General features: G+C 41.8%; 1 protein-coding gene across 2 annotated transcripts; it reads left to right on the top strand.

Annotated features, from left to right (window-relative positions):
• The first annotated feature begins 1231 nt into the window (after positions 1 to 1231).
• On the top strand, positions 1232 to 20172 carry zfr (zinc finger RNA binding protein). 2 transcript variants are annotated; one of them, XM_041042160.1, is made up of 20 exons: positions 1232 to 1328; positions 1504 to 1585; positions 4764 to 5043; positions 6760 to 6901; positions 7667 to 7885; positions 8004 to 8239; positions 9049 to 9255; positions 9450 to 9768; positions 10804 to 10997; positions 11098 to 11217; positions 11418 to 11563; positions 11691 to 11856; positions 12466 to 12668; positions 13731 to 13881; positions 14359 to 14500; positions 16619 to 16716; positions 17583 to 17678; positions 17962 to 18073; positions 18644 to 18741; positions 18885 to 20172. In XM_041042160.1, exons 1-20 carry the CDS (start codon positions 1292 to 1294, stop codon positions 19065 to 19067), a joined length of 3231 nt encoding a protein of 1076 aa, XP_040898094.1. In that variant the 5' UTR covers positions 1232 to 1291; the 3' UTR covers positions 19068 to 20172. The 2 variants fall into 2 exon arrangements, 1 of the variants encoding a protein (XP_040898094.1); XR_005894299.1 differs by lacking the exons at positions 16619 to 16716; positions 18644 to 18741; positions 18885 to 20172 and having other exon boundaries at positions 17962 to 18002.
• Positions 20173 to 20828: the final 656 nt, after the last annotated feature.

Here is a 20828-nt window from a genome sequence, read left to right as displayed (position 1 = left end):
AATATTGTTCCCAGATATTTGTACTCCTCCACTATCTCTACTGGCTTCCTGTGGATTGTGCTAACAGATGTTGTAGCCAGCTCCCTCTGCTTCCTAGAGAAGGTCACCACCATCTCCTTTGTCTTCTCCACATTCAGCTCCAGTGCAGAGTTGTCGCACCAGTCCACAAACTGCTGGAGTGCTGGGCCATGGTGGTGAGAGCGGCCTGAGAACAAGGACAGGAGAACTGTGTCATCAGCGTACTTAACCAGATGACACTCTGGGTGGGTGGACCTGCAGTCATCGGTCTACAGAATGAAAAGCAGAGGAGAGAGGACACAGCCCTGAGGGGAACCGGTGGAGGTGAAGATGAGGTCTGAGAGGGTGTTATTGACCAGCACTTTCTGTGATCTGTTGGTCAGGAAGTTTATGACCCAATGGATCAGTTGCTCCGGCAGGTGGAAACAGTGGTATAGTTTCTCTGCAAGGATGTGTGGCTGCAGGGTGTTGAATGCAGAGGAGAAATCTGCAAAGAGCAGTCGAGCGCTGGTATCTGTTTGTTCCAGGTGTTTGTGAACGGTGTCCATTGTGAAGATTTTAGCATCATCCACCCCTCTGTCTCTGTGGTGCACAAACTGGAGAGGGTTCATCAGTAGGTTGGTTTCCTTGGTGATGTAGTTATTAAGAATGCTTGGACAGATTTGAACAGGTGTTTATCCCAGGTAAAAGTAAAGAAATCCATATCAAAATTTGACATAGATACTGTCCATGCAGCAAATTAATGGGACTACACAACATTATACTCAATGTTTCCCCTTTATGTCCCACTCTGAGACTTTTCTCATTCATTTTATTTTTGCACTTATTTAACTTAACGTTTGGACTCAAATTGACCTTTTAATTTGGGTGAGTTATAATGTTTTGGTTCCTTTTACAGAAAATATGGTCTTATTTTTTAACTTAACAACAGCCCTCCGAACGGAAACTTGATAAAACTTAGGAAAACGTCACATTCACAAAGTCACATTTCTTTAGTTTAATAACCTTGTTATAAACTTGAGAAACATTGTGGACTAACACTGTTATGAGGTGATGTTGTTGTGTGTTCATTATTTTGTTAATTGTGTTGTTTTTCTCTTGTAATGTTATTGTGGATAACTACAATCAGTCAAACAAACATCCATGGGCCGGACCTCACCCTACGTCCACTGCGTTCCCTTTCACGCATGCGCGTAGAGGGATTTTCCGGGTACGACTTGTAATATAAATAGGCTGGTCTAATATACGGGCGTCGGTAGAACACACGAAGCCAATGATTCCCATATGTCCTGTTGTGTCCTTCACCTATGGTAAGTATGATTAAAAACGTGGAGATTAATTTACAGTCAGCTAGAAAGACATGAGGAGATTTCCACGCGTATATGATTTTAAGTTCGTGAGATGAATGTGTAGTCACTGGACCGCTCATTTTAGCCTTCTGCTAACTGTTAGCTTAGCGTTATCCTGTATGTCTGTCCTCCGCAGTGCCCAGCCGGCTTGGTGAAGATGCCAAAATGGCTACCGGCAATTACTTTGGATTTACCCATGGCGCTGCCGCACAGTACAGGTTAGTGGACACCATATACTCGGCTTTTGGCGTACAGCATGCTGCATAACGTTTTTGAGCCCAAACGTCAGCTGAGCTTCCATATTGTGAAGGTATATACAGGCTGCCTCCATTGTTCAGGCTGGGGGAGGGGGCGGTTATCCCTCTGCTGCGGCAGTTGGATGCGAGGAGTTCAGGCTGGAAATGGCTCTGCGTTAATGAACGGAAGAGGCTGCGCTTGTTCAACCGACTTGCCAGAAAACCCAGTGATCTGTATATAAGTGAATGGGGCTGTGTTAAATGTAGCAGTGTCACAAAAGCTCTGAGCTCTGCCTGTCCAAGAGTGTAAACAAGCTTGTGTCTAAGAATGAGGGTCAAGTGACAGGTGAAACATCCTCATGAACCTCAAGCAAGTTTGTATAGCACGGGAACGGCTCTTCGACCATCCAACCGGTTAAAAGAAATATGCTCCAGACTAGATTTAATGGTGTCATAAGGTGTAAAATTTATACTGGTGTATAATTATTTGGGAAATTTACTTTTTCTTTTTCTTTTTTTTAACATGCACTAACAGCTTTTATTTTTAGCCATAAAGTACTGTAAGGACTGTCCTGTACACGGTGATATAATTAATTACTGTATTGAGCAGTTTATGGGACTGTTGTGACTCCAGATATGTCTCTCCTTCTCCAAGTGGCAAACTGGTTCTGTGTGCTTTCGGCAAGGCTGTTGTTGGGTTTGTATGCTCTCTGCAAGCCAGAGCTTGTACTTTGCCAATTATCATTTGTGAGGGTAGAGATTCCACACAGCACTGTACAATTGTGAGGGGACTGAATGGTTTTTGTAGTTCCAAACAACAACAACAGTAACGGAGTAATGTCTTCTCTCTGATCATGTCACATCAGTTTCAGTGTTCAAGTCTCATTCTACAGCTGTCACCATCTTTATGTACAGTTACCGTGGTTACAGATGTGGATGAATTTAGCGATTTGTTCACTAAAATATTATTTATTGTCTGGGTTTTGACAAGAAAAGCTAAAACCTCTGATAGTGTAATGGTATGTCTTTAGTAAACATTTAGAGGACAGTTTAGCTTGGCTGTGGACTTCAGTCCTGGACTTTATTTGCTCCTTTTGACAGCAACAAGAAAGATTGAAAGTGACATCAATGGCACTTGATAATGTTCCCTTAACTTACCTTTTCACAAATGCTGGTGTGCAGCCTACATGTTTTTGTTTTTGTTTTTACCAGCTGTTTTTTTTGCAGCTTCTTGTTCTAACTCTCAGTGGGTTGTAGATGAGTTTCTGTGAACACAGAGCAGAAGAGAGCTGAGTCAACAACAGTGAGGAATGAGGGATTCAAGCAATTTATGGAACAGCTGCCCCGTATTGATTTTTTTTCACATTGATTTGCTCAAGCATGTAAAGTTAATCTAATGGTTTTGTGATCTGACATTAATTTGTCTATGTTAAAAATTTTAACTAAGGTGACAATACAGTCATGTTATCTTTGTTCTAGGGATGGTAAAGGCTATTTGATTAAAGGTATAATGTTAGGGGAAAACACTTTTCAGTCTAAAGTATTTTCCTCTTTTCCCTGTTTTTGCCTTTGTAATGTTATTAATCTTTGTAATGTTATAGGTTGTCCTGTTGGTTTTGGCAACGACAAAGAGAGAACTATATTGTTGTTATTGACCTCCCTCACCTTGCCCTTTGCCCCCCCCCCCCTTCTCTTTCTGTTACAGTTAGTTTTGAGGATAGTTAGACAAGACTTGGTTTGTAGTTAATAGCATACTATGCTGTTTTTTTTTGTGTTGAACACAGCTATAAAAGTAAAATGATTTGGCAGACAGTTTTGGGTTCTCCGCTCTAGTTGGCATCCCTGCTCTGCAAATGGAACAGCCTCATTCAAATGAAAGATGAGGCAGCATTTTTTTTTTTTTTTTTTGGTTCAAGCAGCACTAATGTCAGTCTGAAAGCAGCCTTAAGCAGGCTACATGCTTCTTGTGTTTGGCCTGTACACCCACAATTACATAATTGTGGCCAATCTGTGTATTCAGTGCATGCCTCCAAAAATTGAAACGTCAAGGTCCGTGACTGCTCCAACAGCACCCAGCTCCTTGTTTGATTGGCTCATTGGTGTCTGGCAACATCCCAATCACTTCCTTTTCCATCTTCTTTCAAACCCACTGAGAATCAGTGTACTTTACAATGCTGACATACAGAAACTGAAAAAGTGTTTATAAAGAAGCGTTTCTGCTTTTTCTTCTGCATCAGTCTTCTTTTGTGCTGCCAGTCACCTCATTGTAGCAGGTCTGTTTTAAACTACAAACTGTGATGTTTTGCACCATCTTCACAGGACTGGTCCTTAAACCTTCATGGTCGCATCTGATCTCACCTCTAGAGGCTGGACTTCAGGGGTGGGAAAACAATCAATGAACATTAGAATACTCTTCAATTCTGAATTGATTCCGAAATTTCAGAAATTCGTTACGTCGTTAATAACTCTGTGTCAAAGGAACAACTGTGAGACCAGTTTAACACGCAGATGTATACACATATGCATGTACGCACCAACACACACACACTAGGGTTATCTTGTGCATCTTCAAAAGTGTTTGTTCTTGGGAGCAATTTGGATTTACTAACTTAATACTTTGCTTAGTAAGTCAATGGGGAAGTATACTGTGAATACTTTGTATGCCCATCAGCAGAGGACGAATGCCAACCAACACACACACTGCATCATTTTTTTTTTTTTTTCAGTGAACTCTGGTCAGATGGAGCAAATGAATGTCCAGTCTATTTCATTTCAAAAGCCCTGTTGTGTTGTGGATATCAGTGAGTTTCACTGGTACTAAAGTTGCATCATTTACTCAACTGATGTTGCTCAGCGGTTGAATTTCATTTAATGATGCTTCCACATTAATGTTATCTGTTTGAAATAAAAATGGTGTCCTCTTTATCTCTGTATTTTCCTGTGTGTTGAGACAGTGATGGCGTCACTATTGCTCTGTATCACAAAAGACACTAAACTATCTTAAAATTTAATCACATCCACTGCCATAACTTTTTCTTTTCCCTTCCATTGCACATGCACCATATATACACACACAAACACAGAAACAGTATGAGTGACACCAACAAGCTTTGAGTGACCTACCAACCTTTGACATTTCTCTTTTGTGTTGCCCCACCAGTCAGCAGCCAGCTGCCGGGGTCGCATACACACATCCCACCACAGTGGCCAGTTACACAGTTCATCAAGCACCTGTGGCAGCACACACTGTGGCGGCAGCCTACGCCCCCACTGCAGCCACAGTAGCTGTAGCTAGGCCTGCGCCCGTCGCTGTGGCAGCTGCTACCGCTGCAGCTTATGGAGGATATCAGCCAACCCACGCCACCACCGACTACGGCTACCCTCAGCGCCAGCCTGAAGTCCCTCCACCACCACCACCAGTCACCTCACAGAACTACCAGGTAACGTTTACTTTCTGCAGATTAGACACGTTGTTAACTGCTTTTGGAATTTTGATCACCTTTGATTTGTATATTTATTTCTTAGGGTGGGGTTGAGGAGCACGGGTGTCAAATGTTTATGCAGCGTCTCATCAATCATTTATAATTGGACAGTAACAACAGGAATTAGTGAAAGTTTTTATCAATGAATTGATTAATCCGTAGTCTAAATTACTAAGTAGTTCATAAATTGAATTTCCAATGAGCAATGCAAATAACATTTTTAAGTAGATTAACAATTAAAATAACAAACCAAATTCATAAACTGAACTGAGAGTGCAGGTTATAATTATCAATTTTTCCATTTCTAGTTTTCATTTTTTTCACAGAGCCTGCACCTCTGGTCCCCTCGTCATGGGTGCGATTTGTGGTTTTCACAGTAAAAGCCCCGTTGTGTCTCATATGTAAAGTTTGTCACACTGTGCCTGTGGTTTGTAGTTCTGGTCGAGGTTTATTTCAGCAAACACAGGCATGTTTCTCTTTTGTATGAGCTTACCATGAGGAACGGAGAGGTTATCTAGTCAAATATTGTAAGTCTCTGGGAGCGCGTGGACCTTTTGAAGTGGCATAATGTGACAGACTGTCCATACAAGACACAAGAGAGCTTTCACTATGAACAGAGTTCCTGTGGATCCTCAGTCTTTAAAAGCATTGAATTTCTGAATCTAAAAACAAGGCCGTAACTGGTATTCAAATGCCTCTTAAAAATACGGAGACATGAGGAGTAGGATTTTATTGAATGTTTTTTCAGAGGTTTAAAATCTCAAAATAATTTGTATCATGTATTTTTTTTTTCTTTATAGAAGTTTACTGAATGTCTCTCGCATTAACATCTCGCAGTTCAGGATGACAGAACCAACAACACACACATTTTGTTTGCAGGCAGGATGCTCAGAGCAGATGCAGTGTCTGTTAGTTAGCAATGACACAGAGAAATCCAAATTCAGTGAAAATCAGCTATTCAACCAAGATTTCACAGCATGGCAGAAACCAGTACAAGGCAGTGTATACGAGGCACAGTGTATTTTTCTGTTGTGCTGTTGTCTCCACCACGCCTTCACCCCCATCTCCAATACCAGCTCAAGGGCAACCGGTAACAAACCTCTAGACAACATGTGGGTGTATGCCTACACTGAAAACAGAGTTACTGTGGTGTCTGAACAAAACTTACACAAGTCAAATAAGGGACTAGGAGACTTACTCCACACAGCCTACATCAGCAGGTTTGGATCAGCCCCGTACATCTCAGATCAACTTGTTGTGGATTCTAACGAGGATGCACTTGTTTTAATATTTGATGTGAACCTCAACCAAACCACAAGCAACACACAACTGGTTTTGCGTGTAAAGCTAGTCTAACTTTTTTCCTTAACAAAACAAAAGATACACCAGCTAGGGAAAAAAAGTGGTGTTTAGGGTGTGTGGTAATTACTCTGTGCTCTGTACAAAATGTATCAGTAGAACAGAACCACGGTGAGTGGTGATGTTTACATGTTTAACAGAAATACTGTTTTATTCGCTAGTTATAAATGGTAAATTTACTGCATTTATGTAGTGCCTTTAACCAAAGTACTTTACAATTACTATTTTATTATATTACCTTTTTATCCATCCATGCATGGACAGGAGGAGCCAGGGGTTCAAGCACTAACCCTGTAACTTGTGTTTGCTTTGCAGGACTCCTACTCCTATGTCCGGTCCACAGCTCCAGCTGTAGCTTATGACAGTAAGCAGTATTACCAACAGCCCACAGCTACAGCAGCTGTTGCTGCTGCTGCACAGCCACAGCCCAGTGTTGCAGATTCCTACTACCAGACAGGTATGCTAATTAACTCCTAAATTGTCAGTTAATTAGGAACAACAACAGCTCTGCAATCAGTCCTCCTTCATGAAGGTTGCAGTGTTCTGCTTTTGTTAAAATGGTGTTGAGGAGGTGTTGATTCAACTGTATGGTCTTTCCAGCAGTGAAATTCCTCTTTGATACAGCTCTGCTGTGGTGTACACACAGCAAACAGTGACGCTGTTATCAGTGAGAGTGAAATTGTGTTGGATTACATTCCGTTTTCCCGTGAATCGTTCTCGTGCAGGCAGGCAGGCTGTCTAAATCCAGTGGCACAATGGCACGCTACTTCACTGCCAATAAAAAGTACTATATAGTGACATAACATAATGTTTCTAAATACATTGAATGGTTATTCCAAAAAAAATGCAAAACATCAAGTATCGCAAATGGGGTCTGAGTTTATGGAAATCAAAGATTAGAACTTTAAAAGAACATGTTATCAGTGTGCATCAACGAAAACGCAACCACTTTGGTTTCTAAACAGTAGAGCCAGGTGATACTGACAGCTCTTCCAGATCTGGTTTCCCATTGTGTTTGCCATATGAGCCACATGGGAGCACAGACAACCGTCAGCAGGTTGAGAATTTATGCTCCCCATGTGCCAAGACTTAGACATAGTTGGAAACTTAATGCAACAATACATAGTTAACATTTTGTTGCACATTAAAGAAAACGATTTTGAGCAGTATTTATATCCTCTTTTGTTTTGTTTTGTTTTGTTTTGTTTTGTTTTTTTTCTAGCCCCCAAACCAGGATATAGCCAGGGTGTAACATCATACACCCAGAGCCAGCAGACTCGACAGGTGACTGTGATAAAGCCAGCTGCTCCCAGTCCAGCCTCATCAACTTTCTCCATCTACCCAGTGACCTCCACTGTCCAGCCTGTGGCTGCTGCCGCCTCTGTGGTCCCTTCTTACTCCCAAAGCCCAACCTACAGCACAAATGCTGTCACATACTCTGGTAAGATTGACACTGTATTGTCTGCTGCCTGAAATGGTAGAAAAGAGCCCTTTCGATAGGCCTTAACATAACAGAGCGGTGAGTATGTTTTAAGTAGGCCTTGGTTTATCCTTTCCAGGAACCTCATACTCGGGATACGAAGCAGCAGTTTACTCAGCAGCCTCCAGCTACTACCAGCAGCAGCAACAGCAGAAGCAGGCGGTGGCAGCTGTAGCAGCAACAGCAGCATGGACGGGGAACACTTTCACCAAGAAACCCCCCTTTCAGAGTAAGCAGCTTCGGCCCAAGCAGCCACCCAAACCCCCTCAGATCCACTATTGCGACGTCTGTAAGATCAGCTGTGCCGGCCCACAGGTGAGTTCAGTGTAGTCCACAGTGACACCATTTTGTCTAACGTGCTCAGCATTAAGCAACCTAAAACAAAGCTAAAACAGGAGAGATATGATCTCTTTTCTTAGTTCCTGTCAGTACTTGTGCTGCAGCATTTTGGCAGCATGATAATAAAGAATTACAATAATCCAACCTAGAAGTAACAAATGCATGGACGTTTTTGTGCATCTTTTTGAGACAGAATGTGTCCGTATCATTAGAAGTGTTACTGTGGCACTTAGAGCCAATTCCATTAGCTTCAGTTTTGTCTGATTTAAATATGAGAATTGCAAAATTGCAGGTCATCCAGGTCTTTATGTCCTTAAGGTATGTTTGGAGTTTAGCTAACTGATGAATATAATTGAGTATAGTCTGCATAGCAATGAAAGTTCGTGGAGTGTTTCCTAGAGGAAGTACAGTCAGGTGACCAGGCCCTGTTCAGGCATTAACATGTGTCTCAGGTGATCCAATTACAAGTGGACAGCTCATCAGCACATTAGTTCACACCAGGCATTAAAATGCATCTCCACATGTCTCCAGTGACCACTTGTGATTGGATCTCCTTTAATATACCACCCATCTGTATCTATAAGGTGAATAAAATTGGACCAAGTGCAGAACCTTGTCTAATTTTTGCATACACGGAGGATTTCGGAGGAAATCAATCTGACAAACAGGACTTTAACCAACATAGTGCAGCTACTTTAATGCCATTTAAAAGTTCCAGTCTCTGTAATGCTTCTCAATCAGTGCAACTAATCTCTCTGTCTTCCTCCAAACTCTGAATGCTGAAGACTTACAAGGAGCATCTAGAAGGGCAGAAACACAAGAAGAAGGAAGCAGCACTGAAGGTTTCCCAGAGCAGCAGCAGCAGCAGTGGGAGTGGTGGAGGGGTGTTGGCCCGCAGTGCTCAGAACCAGCTCCGCTGTGAACTCTGCGATGTTTCCTGCACTGGCGCTGACGCCTATGCTGCTCATATCCGAGGAGCCAAGCACCAAAAGGTATGGATATGGGTGGGGTATAATCAGTCAGGGGCTAAGCTTGGTGCTAACCCACCCTTTCCATTAAATTCCATGCAGATTCCACCAAGGCAGGAATAAAAGGGAAGCTAGAATATTAAAAGCAAGGAGATGACTTACAAAATCAGAAGACCTGCTAAAAACACTCTTTCTGCACTCTGAATTCTCCTCTTTAGGTTGTGAAGCTTCATACTAAACTCGGTAAGCCCATTCCTTCTACTGAGCCCAGCATGGTCACTCAGACGTCGTCCTCCACTACAGCTGCCCCCAGCAAGACCACCACAGCCACCCTGAGCAGTTCCAGCACCACCAACTCTCTGTGTGCGGCTGCTTCCTCCTCCCCTGCTGCCAGCTCCAGCCCCCCCTACCTGAAACCTGTCAGCATAGTCAGCAGTGGTGTTGCAGGTGTCAAGAATCCATTACCCAACAACCTCTCTGCAGTCAGCTCTGCCTCAGCTGGGAAGAAAGTCAACACCCCCAAGATCAATTTTGTCGGTTAGTAAACACATGTTGAGTGTGCGGCACGTGGCCTCTGGTGAGGTCAGTCTTCAATATTTGAACAAATAGTTTTGCAGATATAAACTTTGTTGTGGTTCAGGAGCATCTCTGCTGATCAGAAACCAGCAGGCTTTAGTGAGTCTGGTTCTGTCGTTCAGTTAATATTAATCTGCTTCAAAGATAGGGGACGTAGTCTGCCCTATTTTGTCAGCAGATATGTTTTTAAAAAAAAAGCTATAAAAGCAGAAACAGCTACAGTGAGCTGTTAGATGAGGGGTTGTAAGTGATTTGTGTAAACCACATAATTTGTGTAAACCACATCATCAAGGTTAGCAGCATTTTCCTGCTGTGCTGCGCTGCACTACTTTTTTGCGTGGCTTGAATAGGGTGAATATCCCTACTCTCATTGGGGAAAAACTCAGTTACCTCTTTCTTTAACTGCATTCACACCTTTTAGATATCACTTTGTTCAGCTCCTCGTATTTGTGTTCACATTATCTTTTTATAGACACACATTGGGGCAGGGCATTAACCGTGTGTTCACAAGAAATTGTTGCAGATATCAGCACCACAGCAAGTCTGAGTGTCAGCATATATTAAACTGGAGAGCAACAGAACCATACAATTTGTTTGACTGTTGAAATATGCAGCGATTTCACTTACGATGCAACTGTCTGTGGTAGTAATTCTTGTGTATCAGACCAGATAAGGAGTGCTGAATTTGACATTCTATAAATGTTTGAGAGGAGGCAGGAGAAAACACTGTTTATAGATGTGCTCACTGACCTAAATGACGCAGAGCTTGATGTTTTAAATGTCAGTTTAGTGTTTGTAGCTCGTAGCTTGTCATATCAAAAATATTAACCATGATAAAAACCACACAGGGAGAATTGTCCATCAGAGAACTCCTCCTCGCAGAGCTACCTTACCAACTTTGTCACACTGTCTTTTTGTTATTTTTGGACTATTTAGACCAGTGTCTAGCAGTCCTACTGTCTATGATTAAACTACCTTGTAATTTCTGTAATGCAGGTGGAAATAAATTACAGACCACAATGAAGATGGAAGAGGCCAGAGTGGAGGCCAAAGTGGAGGCTTCTAAGCCTGCGACACCCTCTTCAGGTACCCAGGACCCCAAGACCGAAGTTTCAGATTCTCTGTCGGCATCAGCCCTGGCTGGACTGCAGAGTGACGTCCAGCCTGTTGGTCATGACTATGTTGAGGAAGTGAGTTTTGACAGACGTATTCATGAGCTTGAGCCAGTCTACACTTATGGAGTTGAAATGCATTTATAACTTGGGCGTAATATGTGCAACTGATTTCTAGGTCCGAAACGATGAAGGCAAAGTCATTCGCTTCCATTGCAAGCTCTGTGAATGTAGTTTCAATGATCCAAATGCAAAGGAGATGCATCTTAAAGGTCGTAGGCATCGCCTGCAGTACAAGGTTTGTAGCTGTCTTGCACCTCTTCGCAGAATTTTAATACGCTATTGTTGTGTTTATCAGGTATCTCAGAACAAGAAAGGCAGTCACAGTTTTAGGTCTGAGGGTGATGTATGTCTTTGGTCCTACACATTTGATGTGTAATTTTTGTAGTTACATGTTTTTTTTTTTTAACATGCTTGGTTTTTTTTGTTTTTTTGTAGAAAAAGGTGAACCCTGATTTACAGGTGGAGGTCAAGCCCAGCATCCGTGCCAGAAAGATACAGGAGGAAAAGATGAGAAAGCAGATGCAGAAAGAGGAGTACTGGAGAAGAAGAGAGGAAGAGGAGCGCTGGAGAATGGAGATGCGGTATGGTTATTTCTTGTCAGTGATTAAGGAGGAGTAATGATGTACCCACTGTGTGTGTGTGTGTTTGTGGGACAGGGGCAAAAAAAAAAGTTGAAGCTGGAGACAAGCTTGTGGTTTATATTTTCAGGCGTTATGAAGAAGACATGTACTGGAGACGTATGGAGGAGGAGCAGCATCACTGGGATGAGCGACGTCGTTTACCAGACGGAGGATATCCACAGGGGCCTCCTGGCCCTCCTGGTCTCCTTGGAGTCCGCCCTGGCATGCCTGGCCTGCAGCCTCAGGGTCCTGTGGTAAGGCTTTATGATGGTGCCTAGGCAGTGTGGCTCAGTATATTTTGCTAGGGTAGCACTTGGTAATGCTTCAGATTTCACTAGAAATAGTTTGGAGTTTATAACCGTTGCCCCTTGGTGGCTCTGCAGACTATTATGTTCCTGCCTGGTTGTTGACCTGTAAACCCCACATCCTTGTCAGAGGAGTTTACTAATCTGGACCTGTCCCAAAATTTAACAGGTTCTTCTGTGGCTGATTAGATTTTGGTGGTCAGAGGTCAAAGGTTCACTACATTCCACTGCTATGCTCATAGCTCTCCCTCTCTACTGGGACTTTGATTGACACGTATTTGGTGTTTTGTGGTGTCTGCAGGGCTGATAGATATAAATCTTTGAAGGTGTTAAAGTCTCAAGTCCTGTTTACAAAGGCCTTCAATATTTTTTTCTGGCATTCCATAGACAGTAACATCAATTAACTTTTTTTTTTTTTATAGTTGTAGTTTGTGGTTGCAAATTGTTACATTGGAGCAGGGTTAGCAGTATTGAGTCGACCCCCTTTACCTCGTTACACACCATAATCCAGTGAAAGTGACCATCTGAAACACAGTGGTGACCCTTTGTGTCTTTCAGCCCCCACGTCGGCCCGATTCTTCAGACGACCGCTATGTCATGACCAAGCATGCAGCCATCTACCCCTCAGAAGATGAGCTCCAGTCTATCCAGAAGATTGTGTCAATCACAGAACGTGCCCTCAAGCTGGTTTCTGACATAATTACAGACCAGGACAAGGCCAAGGAAGAGGACAAAGAGAAAAAGGAATCCTGTAAAGACAGGTGTGACACTTGGGCAGCAAAGTTAGAGTGGTTAGCCTTCCTTTGCACAGGAACACATTTCTTGTCCTCAGGCAAACGTACTCTGAAGCAGAGTCTTGCAAAGGTCCTGTTTTGCAAACTTGTCCCTGTCTGATAACTGCACAGCTCAGTACATAACTGACCCCTAAAACTGTAAAAACCTGTTCAGTTATGTGGAGTTTTCATCTTCCAGTCTGCACATAAAAACACAACTTTCAGTTAAGCAGGGTGCCGTGAATACCAAAAGGTAATTCACAAGAATGTTAGAATTTCTGTTCTACAACAGCAGGTATTATTGCATCTGCAGTCTCTAAATTAGCAGATTTACTGCACAGTTCATGTGATGTGGGTGCTTTGATTTAATGTTTTATATCTTCAGCCAGCCTGTAAACCACATGCGGCAGTCATTCACTCTCCACCTAGAACAATCTCCTCACGAAGCTAAACAGAGTGGGCCGGTGAAGTGGTGTGTCATGTTGATAACTCAGTACCTGTAAAGACCAGCTCCTGTGTATTGTTTCACTTGCTGTAGTCTCTGTGGTTACCTTGGTTACAAGGCAACTGCAGCAGCAAGTTGAAAAGGTTGGACCATCCTGAACTTTGACGGCGGCAGGACGGAGCTGTGCGCGTTCACAAGAATGACAGGTGTCCTTGCTGCTGCCGCTGATCTGCATTGAAAACAGTGGAAGCAGCAGCAGCGGCAGCAGCAACTGCTCACTGTCTGAAAGCACTTTAAGTTGGATAAATGTAGCTAGCAGCTGAAACAAGCGATGGGTTGCTTTGTTCTGCTCACACCTCCAGTCCTCCAAGCACACGAACATGAGCATTCTTCAGTTTAACATGCTTTGGAGAAACCAAATTACTTTTGGTCATAAGTCTAATTACCTTTCTTCTCTTAAATAGTGATATACACTTATCAATTCAATAAGCCAATGAAATTCTGTATTTGAATGCATTTAACTTTTCAGAATGAAGGCATTTTAATTATTGCTTGCTTTTCTCTTGCATATTGTCCCTTCCATTCTTCCTCTCATCTCTGTCCAGAGCCCTGAAGGGAGTGATGAGGGTTGGGGTCCTGGCCAAAGGCTTGCTGCTACGTGGGGACAAAAATGTCAACCTAGTCCTGCTCTGCTCTGAGAAGCCCACCAAGGGCCTCCTGACCCGCATTGTGGAGCACCTTCCCAAACAACTCACAGTACTATCTTTTACAAATGTCACACCTCAGTTCAGTTCTTCAGTGGCCACTGTCATCAGTACCTGCCTCATATTTACCAAGACACTTCTATCACATCTATAGCCAAAGGAAGTTTGTCATACTGAGAGCCTGAGCACCTGAACTGATGGTAGTTAGATGGCAGGCTCTTTTTTCTTTTTGTGCATGTGTGTGTATTTGAGTTACAGAAATACTCTAACACACAACAGACTAACACGTAACAGCATGTAAATTACACATTAGGGAGATAAGGAGTTGCCAATGAGCTTGTGATAGCAGAAAAACGAAGTACTAATGGAAGTAAAGAGTTTGTGATTTTGTACCTGTGAAAGTGGCCACTGAATGTAGGTGACAACAAATACGTATGCTCCAAAGTTATTACTTTGAGAAGCTTGTCAGCTAGCTGTATGTACATCAGACTTTGAAATAATGTCCACGCATCTCCACCGTTTCTTGCAGATGGTAACACCAGAAAAATACGAGGTGAAGGGATCTATCCAGGAGGCAGCCATCATCCTGACGTCCTGCACCGAGCCAAAGATGCAAGTGACAATCACACTGACTTCACCCGTTATCCGAGAGGAAAATGGCCGGGATGGAGGTTGGGAAACCCATCACAGCCTTTCCCATTGCACCTCTTCTCTTGTCTTTCTGCTATCTCTCTATGAAATCAGTTTCAATATGGTGGTTGACACCCTGAAGAGCACTGTCCTGCTGGCACTCCACAAAGATTGTTTTAAATTAAGAGTACTCTGGCAACTTGCACTTCATATACGAGTCATTTGGATTCCTGAAATCGCAACTGACAGGGCAACCAAAGAAGTGCAAGCTCATCATATTTAATAACTTTATTTGTGGTCTCTTTCTTTTAGGGTTTGTTGTGCACAGTCTGTGACCTGCATAAATTTAAATTTTAATACCACAATTTTTTTTTTTAAACAACTAAAAAGCATTAGATTTTTTTTTTTGGGATAATCTGTTTTTATTGGTTTGAAGTGGGAGCCCACGACAGTCCCTCAACATATATTTTTTTTCTCAATTAATACTTTCTAATTATGTGCAGCAGATCACTTCTGGTGTAAAATTTAAAAAAAAAAAAACATGAAAGAGGCAAGTGCCAGCAGTATTGCTCTTATGCTTTTTGCTCTGTAACTCTTACCTCTCAAATGCTATCTTTATCCTTTTAAACAAAGCATGATCAGTGTTTGCATTGTGTTAAGTCTAGTTATTCCCAGGTGAGATTCTATTTTGTTTCCTGTGTTGCAGGGGATTCCGTTTCCATTTTACTGTTAGCTACTGTCAATGGGAGACATGCATTGTAGCACCTTTCCTCTAAATTTTCTCTGAGATGAGGAGTCGGGGAAAAAAAAGACAATTCCCACGGAAAAGTAAACAACAGGAGGCGCTTCTGTTCCTCAAATTGAATTTGGAATTCACCGTGCAAAGACGCTTGAATTTTGCAACACTTTCTCAAATCAAGAATTGGCCTAAGGCAGAGGAAATTGGATGTTATTTTTCCCACAGGAAACAAATCTTCCTTTTGTGTACTGGTGAACAGTTCACCATGCTGAGGTCCCCCGTTCTGAAGTGCTCCCCTGAGTTGATTGACATCTTCTTTTATACGCATAGGACTCAAAATTGAGCTCAGTAGGAGATGAGAGAAACGAAAGCCTTTGAGTTTTTTTTGGAAAAGATACAGACTTAATTTGAAGATTTTCTCCTTTGAATTAATTGACAATGGAAAGACGAAGATAAACCATGTGCTATATTGTTTTGAAATCTAATTATTTCAAATTATTCTTAGGGGAGTATTGTTAAGCGTTTAGGTAAGAAAGCTTTGACAGAGGAATCTTTGGTTGGACCTGAGTACAGCCTGTGGTAATTATTGTTGGGGTCTTATTCCAACCTACTGATGTTAGGTATGCATGCAGTGATATCCTAACCCCTTTTGTTTGCTGGTAGTTCTCATGGTTTTTTTTTTTTCTCTTCTTCAGCACCCATTGCTTCCTCCTTTTTACATTCGTAGTAATATTTATAAGTCCAGCACAAAGACTCCTTTATTTCTTTGTACAAAAAAAAAAGAAGAAAAAATTCCACTACGTTGTCTCCTATCAGAGGTTTAGTAAGGCCCAACAACAGCTTCGGAAGGATTTTTGACCAAGGTTTTCTCACATCCCAAAAAAAAAAAAACTTTGCCACACCTACTATTGCCATGCCACTTTTTTATCAGGTCACTCACTATTAGCCCTATTTGCTCTTTCTTTCACTCTGCACCAAGTTCATACAGTCATCATCAGCCACAGAATCCCTCCTTTGTCCTCTATGCTCGAGTGAAAATCTGCTCAAATTCAAAATTCCCATGGTACTCACCAAGGTAACGATAACTGTTTGCAAACAAAATTACCTGATAAAATGGTATTAACATGCTGTACACTGCCAAAAATAAGTCGATAGATACAGATTGACAACATGTTGGTTTGTGTATTCAGTTTTATATATTTTTATTTATTTATTTATTTATTTATTTTTTGGAACGTCGATAACCTTTTTTCTTTTTTTTTTTAAATTACAAAGTAAGCAACCAATTGTAGGTTGTCATGGAAAAAAAAAAAAAAAAAGACATTGGTATGTGTGGCATTGTTTGTTCTTTGCCAGCCTCGCTGACCTGGTCAAACACCCATTCCTCATCACCATTTTGACACTTCAAATCCATTTTTAGATGTAACCTCGGGTATGGTGAAAGACCCAGCGGACGTCTTGGACAGGCAAAAATGCCTTGACGCTCTGGCTGCTCTGCGCCACGCTAAGTGGTTCCAGGTTCGGAACATCATTTTACTTTCTTATTGTAGCCTTATGAGATGCATTATTTATTTGTTTATTCATTCATTTGTGTTTTACACATTTGGTTTTTATTTTATAATAATGAGGAAAAAAAAAATACTACTATTTAAAGCAAAAACAAATATTCAAGGATGCCACTTATGACAACAAGGATCTGGTCATTGTCCATTACATTATATTGATTATAAATCTAAGTTCATCTGAAGTTCTCATATGGGAAAAAAAAAAAATACTCCACTAAAGAACTGGCATCCTTGTATTCCCCTTTTCAATTTTCCAAGTACTGCATTATGGTTACATGTGATTCCATAAGGCTGCACAATAACTTGCACAGAGTTGTGCCATCAAGAAGTGCTTTCATGTTCAACATTTGTATTGTTTTGATTCTATATATTTTTGTAGAATGGGGATTGAGAGAAAAAGGAGTATCTGAGTAGTTTCCTGTGATTCTGCTACCTGAGCAAAAGCACAGGCAAAGTAAAGCAGATTTCCTTGGCTCTTTCAGTCCCTATACTCTCCTCTCAGATGGACTCTTGTACTTTTTAAGTACTTGTTTGTGAGATACCTCGATAAACCTGGGGTCAGGGTTTAGAAGATGGCAAGGAAAGTCCTCATTTCTTGTGCATCTTGCAAACTTTGAACTCCCTTACTAACTATGAGGTACAAGACTACTGGGAATGGCAGCTGATTGCAAACTCATGCGTACTTAAAACCATACTCAAGCTTCCATTATACACAGTAGTGTTTGGACCTCTATGACAGAGCTGATTCACTTGTTTGGTTCCACCTTCTGTCTGTCACTCTTGGTCACTGCGTAAACCTAACTTTTATTACATCAAAAGGCTAGAGCTAACGGTCTTCAGTCCTGTGTGATCATCATTCGAATCCTGCGAGACCTCTGTCAGCGAGTTCCCACATGGTCGCCCTTCCCGGGATGGGTATGTATATGTCATTTACTGTGCCGTTTAATTCAAATTGGTGGTCCTTGATTGAGTTTTGGTGACCTAAGAAAGCCTGACAGTATCAGGAATTTTGGAAAAAAGTTTTGTTTTTGTTTTTTTTTGTTTTTTTTGAGACACTTCTGACAGCAGCAGTGTTCACAGGAACCATTTCAAAGACATCAGGAAGCATGTCTGTGTTTCAGCCACAGTACCAGTTTTGGTTTTCTCAGCAAAGAGGTATCCAGGCATCTAAGCCATCTTCACTCTTCACTGTGTTCAGGCCATGGAGCTGCTAGTTGAGAAGGCCATCAGTAGCGCCTCTGCCCCCCTCAGCCCTGGTGATGCATTGAGACGGGTCTTTGAATGTATTTCTTCTGGGATTTTACTCCCTGGTAAGTTAATGTTCAGTGTTGTGCTAGTGTTATATTGTTGGGATCTTGTGCTTCACACAAAACCAGTGCAGTTTTCTGTTTGTGGAGCGAAAACAGCTGAAAGGTTAACTGTATTTATGTGCTATAGTGTAATCTGACTTCCTTCCTGTTACTCAACTTAGAAACCATTATCCTATAGAAATAACTGGCACCGTAGCATCTTCATTAAATATGAAGGCACAGTCATAAAGTCTTAGCTTAGCACAAAGACCGGAAACGGGGAATCAGCGAACCTTGCTTTGTCCTAAGGTAACAGAAACTGGGTTAAGCGTAATGGAACAGTTCACTGTTTTACTGGTGGTTATATGTTGGACTGTTAAGTTCTTATTTAAAAAAAAAAAAAAAAAAAAATCTTAGTTGATCAAATCTAATGTGATTTATTTCAGTTTCATCTGCACTTTTGTATTTTTGTGGATATTCAAACTTTCCAAGGCATCAGTTCTCAAAGACCTCGTGTTGTTTTGATGCAGAGGACACAGACAACATGATGAAATGAAACGCCACCTAATGAAGTTTGATTTCCTCTCACAGGTGGACCAGGATTGGTAGATCCTTGCGAAAAGAAGCCCGTGGACACCCTAACACCTATGGGAGAGCAACAGAGAGAGGACATCACCTCAAGTGCCCAAGTACAATCTCTTGAATTATAGATAAACTATCCAGCTGATTGAGGCATGAAGAAGTTAGACTGAACATGGCTTCAGGTGGTTTTAATAGGAATCAAAGAGTAATAGTTTTCAAATGTACTTTTTTTTTTCCTATTTCCATACAGTTTGCTCTGAGGCTGCTGGCATTCCGTCAGATACATAAAGTCTTGGGCATGGACCCCCTGCCCCAGATAAACCCTCGCTTCAACATCCGCAACAGCCGCAAGCGTCGCCGGGACAACAGCGACGGGACCGACAGCTTTGAGGGCGAAGGCAAAAAAGACAAGAAAGATTATGATAGTTTCTAAGCTTTTACTGTTTAATTTAAAATACTCTACAAACAGAAATGTACTAACATGTTGTATGCGCTGTCTCCTGTGTGTTGGCTTTTATTTTTTATTTTTTTCCTTTATAAGCTACAGACGTACCAGTGTAGTTGCAGCCTCACTCGGTATTACACAAACAAAAAAAAAATGTCAATTTGTGTACTGTTTTAGTTGTAGATTTCTTTGTGGAAAGCTGAGGTTCAGAGTTCCCTGTACTAGATAAAGCCGTTTTTAACCTGATGTGCTTCTTCAATAGAAGTGTTGATGAAAGTGGCTTCTTTAAGCTTCTGCCGCTGCTCCCCTCTGAACTGTGTCTGATTCCATGTTACGGGGAATGGTGAAAGCCCGACCTCTCTGTGTTGTGGATCGGGAGGTAAAGTAAGGGTAAACGTCAACGCCTTCGCTCATCTGTATAGTTGCATTCAGAGGTGGACTGTGTTGTTGTTCTTACTATTGTGAAGCATTCATTCGGCCAGCTGAATTTTCAGTCTTTCTTTTAAATATCGATTACTGTATTTAATGCAAGTGATGTTTGATGCTGTGGTCTTGTTATGTCCCAATGCTACGCTTTAAGATAAAAGACGGAGGACAGAAGGAGAAATGAAAACATCAGGGGATCAATAACGTCCTTAGGATTCATCCTCTGGGGAACAGGAATGGCTGTACTTCAGATTAAAGACCTATGGGGCATTGCACAAAGATTCAGAGGAATTGTAACTGTTGATAGATCTTTCTTAGTAGTGAAATTGTCAGCCCTAAATGTAGTTATTGTCTTTTCATTTTCATATATATATGAGAAAAGTATTTGTATATTGTTTAGATAAAAGGCTTTGATTTGTGGAAACATGGCCATGTTCACGTTGTGTACTAAAATTTTACTTTTCCTGATTAATAAGGATCTTTTTTGGCTTGCTTAACTTTTGACATGTTTAGGTGCTAAATTAAATTCAGTATTGGAAATAATAAATATCTTGACTGACAATGAAAGGGACAGTAGTGTAACTGCCCTTCAGCTTAGGTCCTGTTGTGAATGACTGCCGTGCTCTGCATTCTGCTTCGCAGTTCTAGTAGCAGAATAAATACATTTCCAGATTGAGGACTTGCGTATCTTTTGCAGAGTAATGTGGTTTCTCTCATGTAATACAGTGTAAACTCAGTATTTTAGAACAGGGTTAGCATCAACCCTGTTTTACAAAACACATCTCAGACACACACACAGGTGGTCATAATGTTATCAGGCATAACATTATGACCTGCCTAATATTGTGTTGCTACCAAAACAGCCCTGACCCATGGACTCCACTAGACCCCCCCTGAAGGTGAAGGCGTGCTGTGGTATCTGGCACCAAGATGTTAGCAGCAGATCCTTTAAGTCCTGTAAGCTGCGAGGTGGGGCCTCCATGGATCGGACTTGTTTGTCCAGCACATCCCGCAGATGCTCGATTGGATTGAGACTGACTGGTCTGTGGCTATGCAGCCCCATACGCAACAAACTGTGATGCACTGTGCATTCTGACACCTTCCTATCAGAACCAGCGTTCACTTCTTCAGCAATTTGAGCAACGGTAGCTTGTCTGTTGGATCAGACCACATGGGCCAGCCCTCGCTCCCCACGCGCATCAGTCAACCTTGGCTGTCCATGACCCTGTCGCTGGTTCACCACTGTTCCTTCCTTGGACCACTTTTGATAGATACTGACCACTGCAGACCGGGAAAAGCCCAAAAGAGCTGCAGTTTTGGAGA

Source organism: Toxotes jaculatrix, chromosome 7, assembly GCF_017976425.1.
Source record: "Toxotes jaculatrix isolate fToxJac2 chromosome 7, fToxJac2.pri, whole genome shotgun sequence".
Classification (NCBI taxonomy): domain Eukaryota; kingdom Metazoa; phylum Chordata; class Actinopteri; family Toxotidae; genus Toxotes; species Toxotes jaculatrix.
The sequence above is the reverse complement of the archived record's forward strand: the minus strand, read 5'-3'. Positions and strand labels throughout refer to the sequence as shown.

Bases quoted from the DNA above. Each gene is read 5' to 3' on its own strand.
- zfr (XM_041042160.1), top strand. From the start codon at position 1,292: ATGATTCCCATATGTCCTGTTGTGTCCTTCACCTATG. The intron at 6,902-7,666 runs GTATGCTAATTA...TTTTTTTTCTAG, and splicing joins AGATTCCTACTACCAGACAG to CCCCCAAACCAGGATATAGC. The intron at 17,679-17,961 runs GTATGTATATGT...CACTGTGTTCAG, and splicing joins GGTCGCCCTTCCCGGGATGG to GCCATGGAGCTGCTAGTTGA.